The 17,626-nt window shown below is 54.9% G+C and overlaps 1 protein-coding gene across 6 annotated transcripts in view; it reads right to left on the minus strand.

The window, feature by feature from the left end:
• The window catches only part of CEP131 (centrosomal protein 131), a 38,346-nt gene that overhangs the window by 14,362 nt on the left and 6,358 nt on the right, over nucleotides 1–17,626 (minus strand). For all 6 annotated transcript variants that reach the window (XM_033182558.1, XM_033182557.1, XM_033182560.1 and 3 more), the window contains exons 3-5: nucleotides 10,922–11,016; nucleotides 3,249–3,363; nucleotides 2,868–2,995 (exon numbers count right to left, since the gene is read on the minus strand). In XM_033182558.1, the coding sequence (XP_033038449.1) occupies nucleotides 2,868–2,995; nucleotides 3,249–3,363; nucleotides 10,922–11,016 (338 nt within the window). The remainder of the gene's footprint in view (nucleotides 1–2,867; nucleotides 2,996–3,248; nucleotides 3,364–10,921; nucleotides 11,017–17,626) is intronic.

Consider the following 17,626-nt stretch of genomic DNA (forward strand, 5'->3'; position numbering starts at 1 on the left):
CCCCATCCCACACAATGGACGGAAGCCACGCTCTGCCTCTGCCCTCCACAGCCCCACAGGACGGAAGCCACGCTCTGCCTCTGCCCTCCACAGACCCACAGGACGGAAGCCACGCTCTGCCTCTGCCCTCCACAGACCCACAGGAAGGAGCGGGGACAGGACCAATACCGAGGCTGACAGGAGGGATGGGGAGACTGCAGGAAAGGGGCATCTGCAGACCCGGAGGATTAGAAACAGAAGGGCCAGCAGAGAGCAACTGGGACGCAAGGGAGGGTCCAGGCATTGTGGGGAGGGCGGGCGAGCAGCTGGCAGGTCTCATACCCCCAGGGAGGCACATGGTTCTCCCACAGGCATGGACAGGCTCTGAGGCAAAGGGGACAATTTGGCTGCTTGGCAAAGCCCCTTCCTCACTTGTGTCGCTAGCATCCACCCTGCCCTCCCCAACTGGCCCTGCGGGTGGGGCAGAAGTGGGAGATTCACCCAGGACAGATGCTGCCACCCCTCCCCAGCAGTGCAACCGGGCAGCCAGGACTCGAACCCTGGGGCGGGCTGGGGGTTTGTCTCTGGAGAGACTCAGCCTGCGACAAGGGTCCCACAGACACTAGTAGGTGGGGATACCCAACAATGCCCTGCTCTCTGCGCAAGTGCCCCGAGGTGAAGCCACCAGGCGACAGGCTTCCAGCTAACTCCTAGGACCTCCCTTTTAACAAGAACCACCAAGACATCTGGGCAAAGACCAACATGTCAGAGGCCCAAAACCAAACCAACAGAACGTGATGGGAATGAGGGCAAGCAGAGAGCAGAGCACTGCACGAAACCTGTGCTTGGCACCAGCCCGCACCCGGCACCAGCCTGGCCTGCACCTAGAACCAGCCCGCACCTGCACCGGCCCACACTGGGCACCAGCCTGGCCTGCACCCGGCACCAGCCCGCACCTGCACCGGCCCGCACTGGGCACCAGCCCACACCCGGCACCAGCCTGGCCTGCACCCGGCACCAGCCCGCACCTGCACCGGCCCGCACTGGGCACCAGCCCACACCCGGCACCAGCCTGGCCTGCACCTGGCACCAGCCCGCACTCACAAACGTTCAACAGCTGGTTCTCAGAGCGGGGCTCATTTGCCAATTTGGGTGGTGTGAATATTCCTACCAGGACTGAGTTTGAGCTGCTCAGGAATGAGCAGCATGTCATGTATTCATAAATGTTTTCAAGAAAACTCTAGATGGCCGGGGTGGTGGCTCACGCCTGCAATCCCAGCACTTTGGGAGGCCGAGAGGGGCGGATAATGAGGTCAGGAGTTCAAGACCATCCTGGCCAACATAGTGAAACACCGTCTCTACTAAAAATACAAAAATTAGCTGGGCATGGTGGCACACGCCTGTAGTCCCAGCTACCCAGGAGGTTGAGGTAGGAGAATTCCTGGAACCCAGGAAGCGGAGGTTGCAGTGAGCCGAGATCACACGCCACTGCACTCCAGCTTGGGCGACAGAGCGAGACTTCGTCTCAAAAACAACAAACAGACAAAAACACCAGAAGAAATAGCTTGAAAAGATGCTGCTCCTGGGGAGTAGGAGCCACGAGTGGGAGGGGCAGCGGGGGTGGGTGGGAGGGGCAGCGGAGGAGGGGGTAGGAGAGGCAGCAGTGAGTGGGAAGGAGGGGCACCACATTTTAAGCCTATGGTGCTGTTTGACATTTTGGTTGTGTATGCACATGCAACTCTGATAATACTAAGGTAAATTTTCGGGCCAGGTGTGGGGGCTCACACCTGTAATCCCAGCGCTTTGAGGGAGGCCGAGGAGGGAGGGTTGCTTGAGCCCAGAAGTTTGAGACCAGCCTGGGCAACACAGCGAGACTTCATCTCTACGACAAATTTAAAAATTAGCTAGGAGTGGTGGTGTACACCTGTGGTCCCAGCCACTCCGAAGGCTGAGCGGGGAGGATCTCTTGAGCCCAGGAGGTAGAGGCTGCAGTGAGATATGATCGTGGACGCCAGTCAGGGTGACAGATGAGAACTTGTATCTAACTTAAAAATAAATTAAAAAGCAAGAATTGGGCTGAGTGCGATGCCTGTAATCCCGGCACTTTGGGAGGCCAAGGCGGGCGGATCATGAAGTCAGGAGATCAAGACCATCCCAGGGAACATGGTGAAACCCTGTCTCTACTAAAAAAAACACAAAAATTAGTTGGGCGTGGTGGCACGTGCCTATAATCTCAGCTACTGGGAGGCTGAGGCTGGAGAATCGCTTGAACTAGGGAGTCAGAAGTTGCAGTGAGCCGAGATTGCGCCACTGCACTCCAGCCTGGTGACAGAGCAAGATTCCGTCTCAAAAAAAAAAGAAAAAAAAAAAAGGCAAGAATTCTTCCTGTGCCAACCCTGGCGAATAACCACACGGTCTCTCCTCTGAGACTATTCCTTTGGCAAAGACTCTAAATGCAGAGGAAAAATGTGTCCCCAATCCCTTCCACTCATGGGTCCTCTGAGGCCTAGCCCAAGGAGCCCACACTCTCCTTCAAGGCTCAGAGGCAGCTGCCTGGAGTCCATTTATTTTGGGGCTTCCCTAGGCCCCCTACAAGCCTCCTCGGCCAAGGCCCCTCCCCAGGCCCCACCCTCTCAGCCCCATGTGAGCCTCCCCATGGCCTGAAACGCTGTAAGAGCAAAGCCTGGGCCGAGAGCCCCTTATGTGCAAGACGCCACCTGGCAGCCTCCTGCCTGTGCCCCGGGAATCAGAGCCATTCTTTCACTCACTCACTCATTCATTCATTCATTCCAAAGCACTCAGAACCAGCCATAAACAAGACAAAGACACAGTCTCCACTCCAGGAGCCTCCCATTGGTGCATGTCGTGGGCACCCGCACAGGTCGTACCTGTTGTTAGCAGTGAAGTTGGGGGCCAGGGCCATGGTGCATTCTTTCCGCCGCGGGCCCGCCGGTGAGTCAAGGGCACTGGAACTCCGGGCATTGGGTGGCAAGGTGAAGCCCCGGGGCTGGTCATCCTGTCAGACAGCTCAGCCCATGACACCGCCCGCACACACCCAGACACCCCGTCCCTTCCTTGCCTCTCCCACAAACAGGAGGAGCCCCTGACTTCCCACACAGGCAGGTAGGTATCCCAGGGTCTGCCATGTGAGATGTAAGCTCGACAGCCTCCCTGCAGTGCCCTTTTGCAAAAGCAGTGAGAACAAAGTAGGAACCAGGCCATAATCCCATCGCAGAGACCAGGACGCGTGGCCACACGCACCACCTTACCAGGACGTTCCAGGTGGCTCCCTTCTCGCTGGGGGCTGTGCTCAGGCTGGCCGGCCTCTTTTTCCCACTGGGACTGCCCTCGAAGAGCGTCAGGAAGTCCGTGGGCTCCGCTGGCCTGCGTCAGAGAGAAGGCAGCACACAAGGAGAGAGTCACCAGGCAGGAAGCCGATGCTAGGCACACAGACCAGGCAGGTCCCGCAAGGACAGAGGGGCCGAGGGACTAGCAGCAACTCTGTTTCCAGGCCCAAAGCCCCGATCTGAACACTGTGCCTGGCCAGGGTTCCTCAGTGGAGCTGGGTGTTTCTGTCAGAAGCCCCTGGGAGCTTCATCAGTCACACTGATCACAGCTTCTGGAGACAAGGGACTTATTTTTTTTTCTTTTTTCTTTCTTTTTTTTTTTTTTTTAATGTTAGTAGAGACAGGGTTTTGGCTATGTTGCGCAGGCTGGTCTCGAACTCCTGGGCTCAAGAGATCCTCTCACATCGGCCACCCAGAGTGCTGGGATTGCACGTGTGAGCCTGCGCACCCAGCTGCCCGCCAAGGGCCTTAATTAAATACCGTGGCTGCCTCTGCTGTCACCCTCTTCCCTGTGAACAAGGAGCCACACATGCTGCTGCTCAGAGCAGAAGGGGAGCACAGCTGCAAGGCATGGGCGGGTGGCCAATCCCCACTGCCCCATGGGAGGCCACAGCTGCACCAAACACAGCTCATCAGTTGGGATCAAAACCGTGGCCTGGCTGAGGGTGGTGACACACCACACACCACACCACACACCACACACATACACTACACACACCACGTAACATGCCGCACACCACACACACAACACACCACACACCATACACACCACACACACACACACACATACACACCACACACACCACATAACACACACCACACACCACACACCACACACATACACTACATACACCACGTAACACGCCACACACCACACACCACACAAACACACCACACACCATACACACCACACACCACACACATACACACCACACACACACCACACACATACACTACATACACACCACACACCATACACACCACACACATGCACTACATACACCACGTAACACGCCGCACACCACACACACAACACAGCACACACCATACACACCACACACACACCACACACATACACTACATACACCATGTAACACGCCGCACACCACACACCATACACACAACACACCACACACCATACACACCACACACACAACACAACACACACATACACACACCATACACACCACACACACCACATAACACACACCACACACCACACACACACCACACACCACACACATACACTACATATACCACGTAACACGCCACACACCACACACACCACACAAACACACCACACACATACACACACCATACACACCACACACACCACATAACACACCACACACCACACACACCATACACACCACACACAAAATACACCACACACATAACACACACACCACACACTACACACCATGCACAACCACATACCACATATAACACACGGCACACCACATACACACCACACACCACACCACACGACACACCACACACACCACATACACACACCACACACACATCCACTACACACCATACACACCACACACCACACACACACCACATACACACACACCACACACCACACACAGACCACACACATACCACATACCACACACAAACCCCACACACCACACACCACACACACCACACACACACACCACACACCACACACACACACCCACACCACACCACACACACACCACACACAACACACACCACACACACACACCACACACCAACACACACCCACACACCACACACACACCACACACCACACACACACACCACACACACACACCACACACACCACACACACACACCCACACACACACACCACACACACACACCACACACACACACCAACCACCACACCACCACACCACACACACACACACACACTCACCACACCCACACACAACACACCACCCACACACCCCACACCACAACACACACCACACACCACACACACCACCACAACCACCACACACACATACACACCACCACACACCCACACACCACACACAGACCACACACATACCACATACCACACACAAACCCCACACACCACACACAACACACACCAACACACACACCACACACACACACCACACACACACACACACACCACACCCACACACCCACACGACACACACCCACACACCACACACACACAACACAAACACCAAACACCACACACCCCACACACACACACCACACACACACACACCACACCACACCACACACCACACCACACACCAACACCACACAACACACCACCACACCAACACACACCACACCACACACCACACCACACACAACACACCCACACCACACACCACACACACACACACACACCACAACACACACACACACCACACAACACACACACCACACACATCCACCACAACACAACACAACACACACCACCACACACACACACCACACCACCACACACCACCACACACCACAACACACATACACACACCACATACCATAAACACCACCACAACCACACACACCCCACACACACACAACACACCACACACACACACCAACACACACCACACAACACACACACAACACATACACACACACCACACCACCACACACACACCACACAACCACCACACACCACACACACAACCCAACACCACACACCACAACACCACAACACACCACACACCACCACACACACACACACTACAACCACACCACACACACCACACCCACACACCACCACACACACCACACACCACACACCACACACACACACACACACACACCCACACCACACACACACCACACCACACACCACACACCACACCACACACCACCCACACACACCACACACCACACACCCACACCACACAACCACCACACAACCACAACACACACACCACCACACCACACACACACACCACACACCACACACACACACCACACACACACACCAACACACACACCACACCACACCCACACACACACCACACACACACACCACACACACACACACACACACACCACACCACACACACCCAACACACACACACCACACACCACACACACACAACACCACACACACCACACACAACCACACACACACACCACACACACAAACACACCACCCACACAACACACCACCACACACACCACACAACCACAACCATACCACACACAACACACACCACACCACACACACACACACACCACACACACACACACACCCACACACCACACACACACACCCACACACCACACACTACAACACCATACACACCAACCACCACACACACACCACACACACCCCACACCACACACACAACACCACACCACACCACATACCACACACAAACCCACCCACCACACACCACCACAACACCACACACCACCAACAACACCACCACATACACACCACACACACACCACCCCAACCACAAACACCACACACAACCACCACCACACCACACACACACACCACACACACACCACACACCACACACACACACCACACACCCACCCCCCCCCCACCACCCCCCCCACCACACCCACACCACACACACCACCCCCCACACAACACACACCAACACACACACCAACACACACCACCACAACACACACACACACCACCCACACACCCCACACACCACACACACACCACACACACACCACACACACACACACCACACCACACACACACACCACACACACACCACACACCACACACACACACCACACACCACACACACACACCACACACACATCCACTACACACCATACACACCACACACCACACACACACCACACACACACACACCACACACCACAACACACACCACACACACACCAACACCACACACAACCACACACACACACACCACACACACACCACACACACACCACCACCCACACACCACACACACCAACACACCACACACAACCCACACACCACACACACACACACCACCAAAACACCACACACACACAACACACACACCACACACACACACACACACCACACAACCACACACACACCAACACACACACCACACACACCACACACCACACACCCACACACAACACAACACCACACCCCCAACACCCCAACACACCACACACACACCACACACCACAACACCACCACACCACACACCCACACACCACACCACACACAACACACCACACACACAACACACACCACAACCCACACACACACACACCCAACCAACACCACACCACCACACACACACACCCACACCACCACACCACACACCAACACACACCACACACCACACACACACACCACACACACACACACACCACACCACACACACCACCACACCACACACACCACACACACACACACCACACACACACACACACAACCACACACCACACCCACAACACACCACACACCACACACACACACCACACCACACACTACACCCACAACACACCACACACCCACACACACACCACACACACCACACACCACCACACACACACACCACACACACCACACACACCACACCCACACACCACACACACACACACACACACACCACACACACCACACACACACCACACACACACCAACCACACCACACACACACACCACCCACACAACCCCCACAACACACACCCCACACACACACCAACACCACACACACACACACACACACACCACAACACCACCACACCACACACCACACACACACACCACACACACACCACACACACACCCACACACCACACACACACCCACACACCAACACACACACACCACACACACCAACACACAACACACAACCCAACACACCACCACCCCACACACCCCACACACCACACACCACACCCACACACCACACAACACAACACCACACACCACACACCACACACACACACACACCACCACACCACACCACACCACACACACATACACCACACACCAATACCACACACACACACCACACACACACACAACCCACACACCAACACCACACAACACCACACCACACACCACACACATACACATAACACATACCACACACAACCCCCAACCCACCACACCCACACACCCCACACACACACACATCACACACACCATACACCACACACCACACAATACACACCACACACCCAACACCACATACACACACCACACTCACACACACACTACAACCATGCACAACCACATACACATATAACACACGGCACACCCTACACACCACACACCACACACACGACACACCCACACCACATACACACTGACCACACACATCCACTACACACCATACACACCACCACACCACACACCACACCACCAACCACCACACACCACACCACACACCACCACACACACACCACACACACCACACTACACCACCACACACACACCACACACACCACATACACACATACACACACACACCACACACACACACTACATACCACACACACACACACCACACACCACACCAACACACACACAACACACAATACACACCACACCACACACACCACAACACCACCCACCAACACACACACAACACCACACCCCCAACACACACACACCACACAACCACACCACACACCACACACACAACCCCCAACACACACACAACACACCACATACACACACCAACACCACACACAACACCACCCAACACACACACACCACACACCACCCACACCTACACCACCACACACACCACACCACCACACACACCAACACACACACACACACCACACACCACACCACACACCACACACACACACACACCACACACCACACAACCACACCCCACACACCACACAAACACCACACACACACCCCACACACACCACACACACCACCACCCACAACACACCACACACCACCACACACCACACACACACCACACCACACACCACACACAACCACCACACCACACCCACACACCACCACCAACCCACACACACCCACACACACACCCACAACCACACACCACATACCACCACCCCCCACACCCCACCACCCCACACACACCACACTCACACCACACACTACCCCCATGCACAACCACATACCACATACAACACACGGCCACACACCAACACCCACACACCACACCACACGACACACCACGCACAACCCATCCCACCTGACCCCCACACCACACCCACACCCCACCACCCAACCCACACAACCACACACCACACACAACACACCACACACCCACACACACACACACCACACAACCACTACACACCACACACACACACACCACACCCCCATACACACATCCACACCACCACACCACAACACTACACACCACACATACCACACACACACCACTACACATACCACACACAGCATACCTACACCACACACCACCACACACACACACCACACACACACCCACACACACACACCACACACACACACCACACACCACACACACACACCACACACAACCACACACCACACACCACACACACACACACACACACACCACACACACACACCACATACCACACACACACACTACACATACACCACACACCACATACCACACACACACACACCACATACACACACCACACTCACACCACACACCCACACACCAGCTGTCCTCGGCAGTCCCTTGCTTGGTGGGACTCCATGAAGCCAGTTCCTGAGCTGAGAGCGGCGCCTGGAGGCTGCGCTGGACAGGGCGTGGTGGCCCCTGGAGGCTGCGCTGGACAGGGCGTGGTGGCCCCTGGAGGCTGCGCTGGACAGGGCGTGGTGGCCCCTGGAGGCTGCGCTGGACAGGGCGTGGTGGCCCCTGGAGGCTGCGCTGGACAGGGCGTGGTGGCCCCTGGAGGCTGCGCGACAGGGCGTGGTGGCCCCTGGAGGCTGCGCTGGACAGGGCGTGGTGGCCCCTGGAGGCTGCGCGGACAGGGCGGGTGACCCCTGTTCTTGGTCTTCCTAGGAAGGGGCCACCCAGGGCCCTTGGTGGCCCAGAATTCAGCCTTCACTAGATCCACGCCCCACGGGAGCACCCTGCTCGCTTGGGGACAATGCCTAGTGGGAGGTGATGCCAGGACCTCGTCTACCACTCTGGGCTATAGGATGCCCCCCTGGAGGCTGCTGGCACCACCAGCTCCACTCCCCACAACACCCCCACTGGGGCCATCCAGGCAGCTCCTCCCCAGCCCGCTGGTTTGGAGGCCGCGAGAGACAGCGGCAGAGTTTAAGTGGGCAAAGGTGGGAACAGGGGCTCAAAGTGGGGGGGGTTCAGAAGGGTCACAGTGCTGCCCTTTCTCGCAAATGACAGCTTTTGACATTCAGAGGGCAGGTGGGAAGGGTTTCAGCGCAGCCCTCAGGCAGGGTCTCAGAAGCCGCAGGGACAGCCAGGAGGAAGGGAGGGATGCGGTGCAGGAAAGTGTCTGCCTCGGGCCTCCCACCCCAATGCGAGAGGCCTGGGACACAAAGCTGACCCGTGGCGTCACTCCAGGCCTCGCTAGCCAGCAAGGGCCCAGGACCCAGGAGGCTGGAGGGAGGGCAGAGCAGAGGCAAGGAGGAGCAGGCTGGGGGGTACCTGAGGTTATCCAAGGGCCTTGGGGGTTACCTGGGGGAGCTGCTCCGAGGCTGGCTGACCTGTGTGGTGCTGCTGGATCTTCTAAGGTTGTTGATGGCCCGGGAGGCCCCAGGTCCTGTGGCCTCCTGTGAAAAGGGAGCAAACAGTGAATTAAGCAGCAAATGCTCACTTACCAGTTCGCTCAGCCTCCACCTGCTTTGGAGAAACGCAGTCAGAGAACAGAGGGGTGGCCCCAAAAGCAGTGGGTGGTCAGAGGGGCAGCAGTGCTAGACAGCAGGGCAGCGGGAGGAGGGCTGACGCCTGACCTCTAAGAGCCTCCCCGGCTCCGCATCAAGCAGGAGCCCTTCACCCCGGCAAAGGGAGGGCGGGAAGGGAGCTGCTCACTGTCACCACTGTCACCCACCAGCTCCCAGGAACCGCCAGCTCCCACCTTCCGTGGATGAGAACCCCTGGGGACCCTTCAGCCCGCGGTCTCCTCCGTCAGCAGGGAGGGCACCCGGAGCGACTCTGTGGGGTCACGACGAGGACTAAGGAGACGCAACCATGACCAGGCACTATAGGACCTGGGAGTGAGTGCAGCTAACGGCTCGGTGGTTCCAGGTCCGTGGAAAGGGGCGGAGGGGCACAGGGGACGAAGGGAAGGCTGCGCAGCAGACGCTAAGCGAGGATCAGAGTGCTCGGAGAAGCAGCACTTGGGGAAGCGGCGCTCGAGGAAGTGGCACTCGGGGGTACCTTACGCTACGCTCCCTGACTTTCCCGTAGGCTTAAAAACCCTCCAAATCGGCTGGATGTGGTAGCTCACGCCTGTAATCCCAGCACTTTGGGAGGCCGGGGTGGGTGGATTACGAGGTCAAGAGATGGAGACTGTCGGGTGCAGTGGTTCACGCCTGTAATCCCAGCACTTTGGGAGGCTGAGGTGGGTGGATCATGAGGTCAGGAGTTCGAGACCATCCTGGCTAACACAGTGAAACTCCATCTCTACTAAAAATACAAAAATTAGCTGGGCGTGGTGGCGGGTGCCTGTAGTCCCAGCTACTCAGCAGGCTGAGGCAGGGGAATTGCTTAAACCTGAGAGGCGGAGGTTGCAGTGAGCCGAGATTGTACCACGACACTTCAGCCTGGAGACAGAGCTAGACTCTGTCAGAAAACAAAACAAAACAAAAAATACAAAAACCCTCCAAATCACACATTTTGGGGGAAAGGGCTCACAGTCCAGTGGGAGACGGCCTGGGGAACACCACAGATGCCACTGGATGCCACACCCACCAGTGACATCGATCCTGGCCAGGTGCCCACGCCACCACAGGATGGGACCTCGGGTCTCCAGTTTCCCAGGAAAAGAGACCTATGAACTTTCAGATTTATTTTTAAATCTGAATCCTTAAGCTGAAAACAAACAACCCAACCAAAAAAAGACCGAAAAAAAAAAAGCTCCAGGAAACCAGATACACACGGATCCCACCAGGAAAGCAGATACACACGGATCCCACCAGGACACCCAATCATTTGTTACGGGCATTTCTTGGTCAGGAAACCGTGGTCTAAAATAGCTGAACAGCAAGTGCAGGCAGGGAGCCCAGCTCGGCAGCAGCAGAGCCGGTTAAAGGAGGCCAGGCAGAGGCCGCTGCGAGGTCTCGGGGTGGAAATCCCACAAGCAGGTGGGTGCCCCACTCTTCCAGGGCTTGGTCACACCTTCCAGACCAGGCTACAGACAGTAACTACCAGGGAGCAAGCTAACGCCCAATAAAAGACGCAGCCCGCTGCCTTGTTCTCCACACTGGGGCTGCAGAGGCCCCGTGCAATTCCTCATTCAATCCCTCCTGGGCTGTGCTCCCGGGGCCCAAAGCTGGGCGCTGGAAAGGTGTTCGGGAGGTCAGAAGGCAAGGTGCGGGGAGCGCAATAGCAGGAGAGGAAGGGCCCCATGGAGGCTTCCATCCTTCTGGGAAAAACAAGATGCCTTCTGGGAAGCCTGAGCAGCGCCCATCGGACAGCAGGTGCCCAAGAAAGGGACCCTGAAAAGGGGTCAGTGAGGAGAGGACTGACCAGGTGCTAAGCACAGGCTTGGTGACCTGGAGGCTGCTGGAGGGGCTGAGAGAGGCAGAAGGGGCAGCAGGCAGAAGCCACCTATGAGACAGGCCTGCAAGCCCTCCACCCCTGGGAGACGGACTCCAAGCCCCGGGAATGTTCCACCTGAAGAAAGTGTCTTTGTTTACCAGGGGCCTTGGGCCAGCCTGAGGGTCTAAATATGTGATTTTTGGCCAGGCATGGTGGCTCACGCCTACAATCCCAACACTTCAGGAGGCCAAGGCGGGTGAATCACTTGATCCCAGTAGTTCAAGCCCAGCCTGGGCAACATGGTGAAATCCTATCTCTATAAAAAATTTAAAAATTAGCCAGACATGGTGGCATGCACCTGTAGTCCCACCTACTCTGAGGCTGAGGTGGGAGGATCACTTGAGCGCAGGAGTTAAAGGCTGGAGTGAGCTATGATAGTGTCACTGCACTCCGACCTGGGCAACACAGTGACACCCTGTCTCTGAAAGAAAAAAAAGAAAAAGAAAAAAAAAAAAAAAGGCTGGGCACGGTGGCTCAAGCCTGTAATCCCAGCACTTTGGGAGGCCAAGGCGGGTGGATGACGAGGTCAGGAGATCGAGACCATCCTGGCTAACACGGTGAAACCCCGTCTCTACTAAAAAATACAAAAAACTAGCTGGGCGAGGTGGCGGGCGGTCACCTGTAGTGCCAGCTACTTGGGAGACTGAGGCAGGAGAATGGCATAAACCCAGGAGGTGGAGCTTGCAGTGAGCTGAGATCCGGCCACTGCACTCCAGCCCGGGCGACAGAGCGAGATTCCGTCTCAAAAAAAAAAAAAAAAAAATATATATATATATATATATATGAAAAGATGTGGCTGGGTGCAGTAGCTCATGCCTGTAATCTCAGCACTGTGAGAGGCCAAGGTGGGCAGATAATCTGAGGTTGGGAGTTCGAGAACAGCCTGGCCACCATGGTGAAACCTCATCTCTACTAAAAAAAAATATATATATACAAAAATTAACCAGGCATGGTGGCACGCACCTGTAATCGCAGCTACTCAGGAGGCTGAGGCAGGAGAATCGCTTGAACTGGGAGGCGGAGGTTGCAGTGAGCCAAGATTGCGCTACTGCACTCCAGCCTGGACGACAGAGCAAGACTCCATCTCAAAAAAAAAAAGAAAAAGAAAATAAAAGAAGTCCAGCCTCACTCACAGGAGATGGTAAGTTAGAAATACAATCAGAGGGCCGGGTGCGGTGGCTCAAGCCTGTAATCCCAGCACTTTGGGAGGCCGAGACGGGTGGATCACAAGGTCAGCAGATCGAGACCATCCTGGCTAACACAGTGAAACCCCATCTCTACTAAAAAAAAATACAAGAAACTAGCCGGGTGAGGTGGCGGGCGCCTGTAGTCCCAGCTACTCGGGAGGCTGAGGCAGGAGAATGGCGTGAACCCGGGAGGCGGAGCTTGCAGTGAGCTGAGATCTGGCCACTGCACTCCAGCCTGGGTGACAGAGCGAGACTCCGTCTCAACAACAACAACAACAACACAAAAGAAACCCCCATCTCTACTAAAATACAAAAATTAGCCAGGCGTGCACCTGTAGTCCCAGGTACTCAGGAGGCTGAGACAGGAAAATCGCTGGAACCCAGGAGGCGGAGGTTGCAGTGAGCCGAGATTATGCCACTGCACTCCAGCCTGGGCAACAGAGTGAGACATTGTGCCAAAAAAAAAAAAAAAAATTCCAAATGAGGGTGCACAGACAAATCTCCTGTGTAGAAGAATTCCAAATAACTTGTATAGATGCTCTTCTCTAAAGGAGGGCGCGCGAAACTCCCCACCCCTTCCGTGTGGGCTCAACAAAGCGACTTCCTGCCAGAGAACACGGGACGGGCCACTTCACCGTGAAGCCTGACCCTCCACCTTGGCCAGGGGACCAAGGCCAGCAGCACCACCAGTGAGAGGTCACATGGACAATGTGGACCCCAGACAGGATGGAGGGGAAGAGCACTTTACCTCTGTGGTCTTCCTCCTAAAACCACCCCACGGTCTGATCACGAGAAAAGTATCGGGTAACTCCAACAGGGGACCATGCTGTAAAATCCCTGACCAGCTCTCCCCAAAACTCGAAGGTCATTAAAAACAAGGAGAGTCTGAGAAACTCACAGCCCAAATGAGCCTGAGACCCACAGCCTAAAAATCATGTGGGATCCTGGGACAGAAAAGGACAACGGGTAAGAACTGCAAAAATACAAATAAAGTGTGGACTTTAATCAGTGATTTATCAATAATGACTTGTTAATTGTACACATGTCCCACCATAATGTAAGATATTCACATGGCGGAGACTGGGTGGGGTATAGGGGAACACCCTGCACTTTCCAAGTTTTCTATAAATTTAAAATTATACTAACATAAAAGCTTTATTTTTAAAAATCGCACAGTCACGCCAGTGGCTCACGCCTGTAATCCCAGCATTTTGGGAGGCCGAGGCGGGCGGATCACTTGAGATCAGGAGTTTGAGACCAGCCTGGCCAACATAGTGAAATCCTGTCTCTACTAAAAATACAAAAATTAGCTGGGCATGGTGGTGCGTGCCTGTAATCCCAGCTACCTGGGGGCTGGGGCAGGAGAATCGCTTGGACCCGGGAGACGGAGATTGCTGTGAGCCGAGATCGCACCATTGCACTCCAGCCTGGGATACAAGAGTGAAACTTCATCTCAAAAAAGAAAAAGAAAAAAATAAAATAAAAAGTAAAAACTAAAAAACTAAAAAGTAGTACAGTCAGATATCTTTTGTTACATATTGAACCTGTAAAGATCAAAAAGTGTGCTGCACGTGTGCCAGGCAGAGCACGAGGGAGCAGGTACCATGGCACCCTGTGACGCGAGTGTGACTTGGGGCAACGATCTTTATGGAGAGGAACTTGGGAATGCCTATCAAAAAAAATTCTGTTTTGAGACAGAGTCTTGCTCTGTCACCCAGGCTGGAGTGCAGTGGCACGATCATAGCTCACTACAGCCTCAAACTTTCTGGGCTCAAGCCATCCTCCTGCCCCAGCCTCCCATGTCGCTGGGACTACAGGCATGCACCACCACACTCTGCTAATTTTTTGATTTTTTTGAAGAGACAGGAGTCTCATTATGTTGCCCAGGCTGGTCTCAAACTCCTGGCCTCAAGTGATCCTCTCATCTCAGCCATGCAAAGTGCTGGGATTACAGATATTGGCCATCACTCCCAGCCCCCTTTCAAATTTTATTTATTTATTTATTTTGAAATGGAGTCTCGCTGTCACCCAGGCTAGAGTGTGGTGGTGCAATCTTGGCTCACTGCAACCTCCAGCTTCCGGGTTCAATCAGTTCTCCTGCCTCAGCTTCCTGTGTAGCTGGGATTACAGGCGCCCACCACCACGTCTGGCTAATTTTTGTATTTTTAGTACAGACGAGGTTTCACCACGTTGGCCAGGCTGGTCTTGAACTCCTGGCCTCAAGCGATCTGCCCGCCTTGGCCTCCCAAAGTGCTGGGATTACAGGCATGAGCCTCCGCACCTGGCCCCCTTTCAAAATTTTAAATGGACTTATGCTCTGACCCAGTAATTATCCTTCAGGGTTTATTCTGCAGGCATACTGACATGTATGCAAAACGGCACAGACACAAGCGTATTTGCTGCGCCACTCTTGGTACTGTGACAAGGAAAATCCAGAGGACCGCTGGGTGAAGTTCTGCTGCATCATCTGATGAACTGTTGTCAGCTGCTACAAAACAATGTAAAGAAAGCGGGAACAGGGCCAGGTGCGGCAGCCCACGCCCTTAATCCCAGCACTTTGGGAGGCCGAGGCGGGAGGATCACTTCAGCCCAGGGGTTGAGGACCAGCAACCTAATGAGACTCCTGTCCCTACAAAAAAATTAAAAATTAGTAGGCCGGGTGCAGTGGCTCACACCTGTAATCCTAGCACTTTGGGAGGCTGAGGCGGGAGGATCACCTAAGGTCAGGAGTTCAAGACCAGCCTGACCAACATGGCAAAACCCCGTCTCTACTAAAAATACAAAATTAGCCGGGCATGGTGGCGCACGCCTGTAATCCCAGCTACTTGAGAGGCTGAGGCAGGAGAATCCCTTGAACTCGGGAGGCGGAGGCTGCAGCGAGCCGAGATCTCACCAATGCACTCCAGCCTGGACAAAAAGAGCAAAAGTCTGTCTCAAAAAAAAAAAAAAAAGACATTAAAAAATGAGCTGGGCGGGGTGGTGAGCACCTGTAATCCATGCTACTCAGGATACTGAGGTGAGAGGATCACTTGTGTCCAGGAGGTGGAAGCTGCAGTAAGCTGTGGTTGCCCCACTGCACTCCAGCCTGGGCAACAGAGCAAGCCCCTGTCTTAAAAAAGAAAAAAAGAGAGAATGCAGGAGCCCCATGCAGCTGACTGATACGGCACTTGTTCCAATGTATCTCCAGCATCACTGATGCCTGTGTGCCCAGAGCAAGGGTGGGTGCAGGAGAAGCGGAACGGCGACCGCCTAGGAGAGGCCCGCAAGGTCGGGCGGGACAGGCTCGCTGCTCAATGAGCTCCCTTTTCCCAAACGGTGCATGTGAATGACCTATTCAAAAAACACAGGTCGGAGTTTTGAAATCATCCCACAAATGGCATCAGTCCTTGCATCAGGGCCATGGGATTACGGGGGCCCTTCATCTTGTCTCGAT

The sequence above is a fragment of the Trachypithecus francoisi genome, unplaced genomic scaffold (assembly GCF_009764315.1).
Source record: "Trachypithecus francoisi isolate TF-2019V2 unplaced genomic scaffold, Tfra_2.0 Lachesis_group20, whole genome shotgun sequence".
NCBI lineage: Eukaryota > Metazoa > Chordata > Mammalia > Primates > Cercopithecidae > Trachypithecus > Trachypithecus francoisi.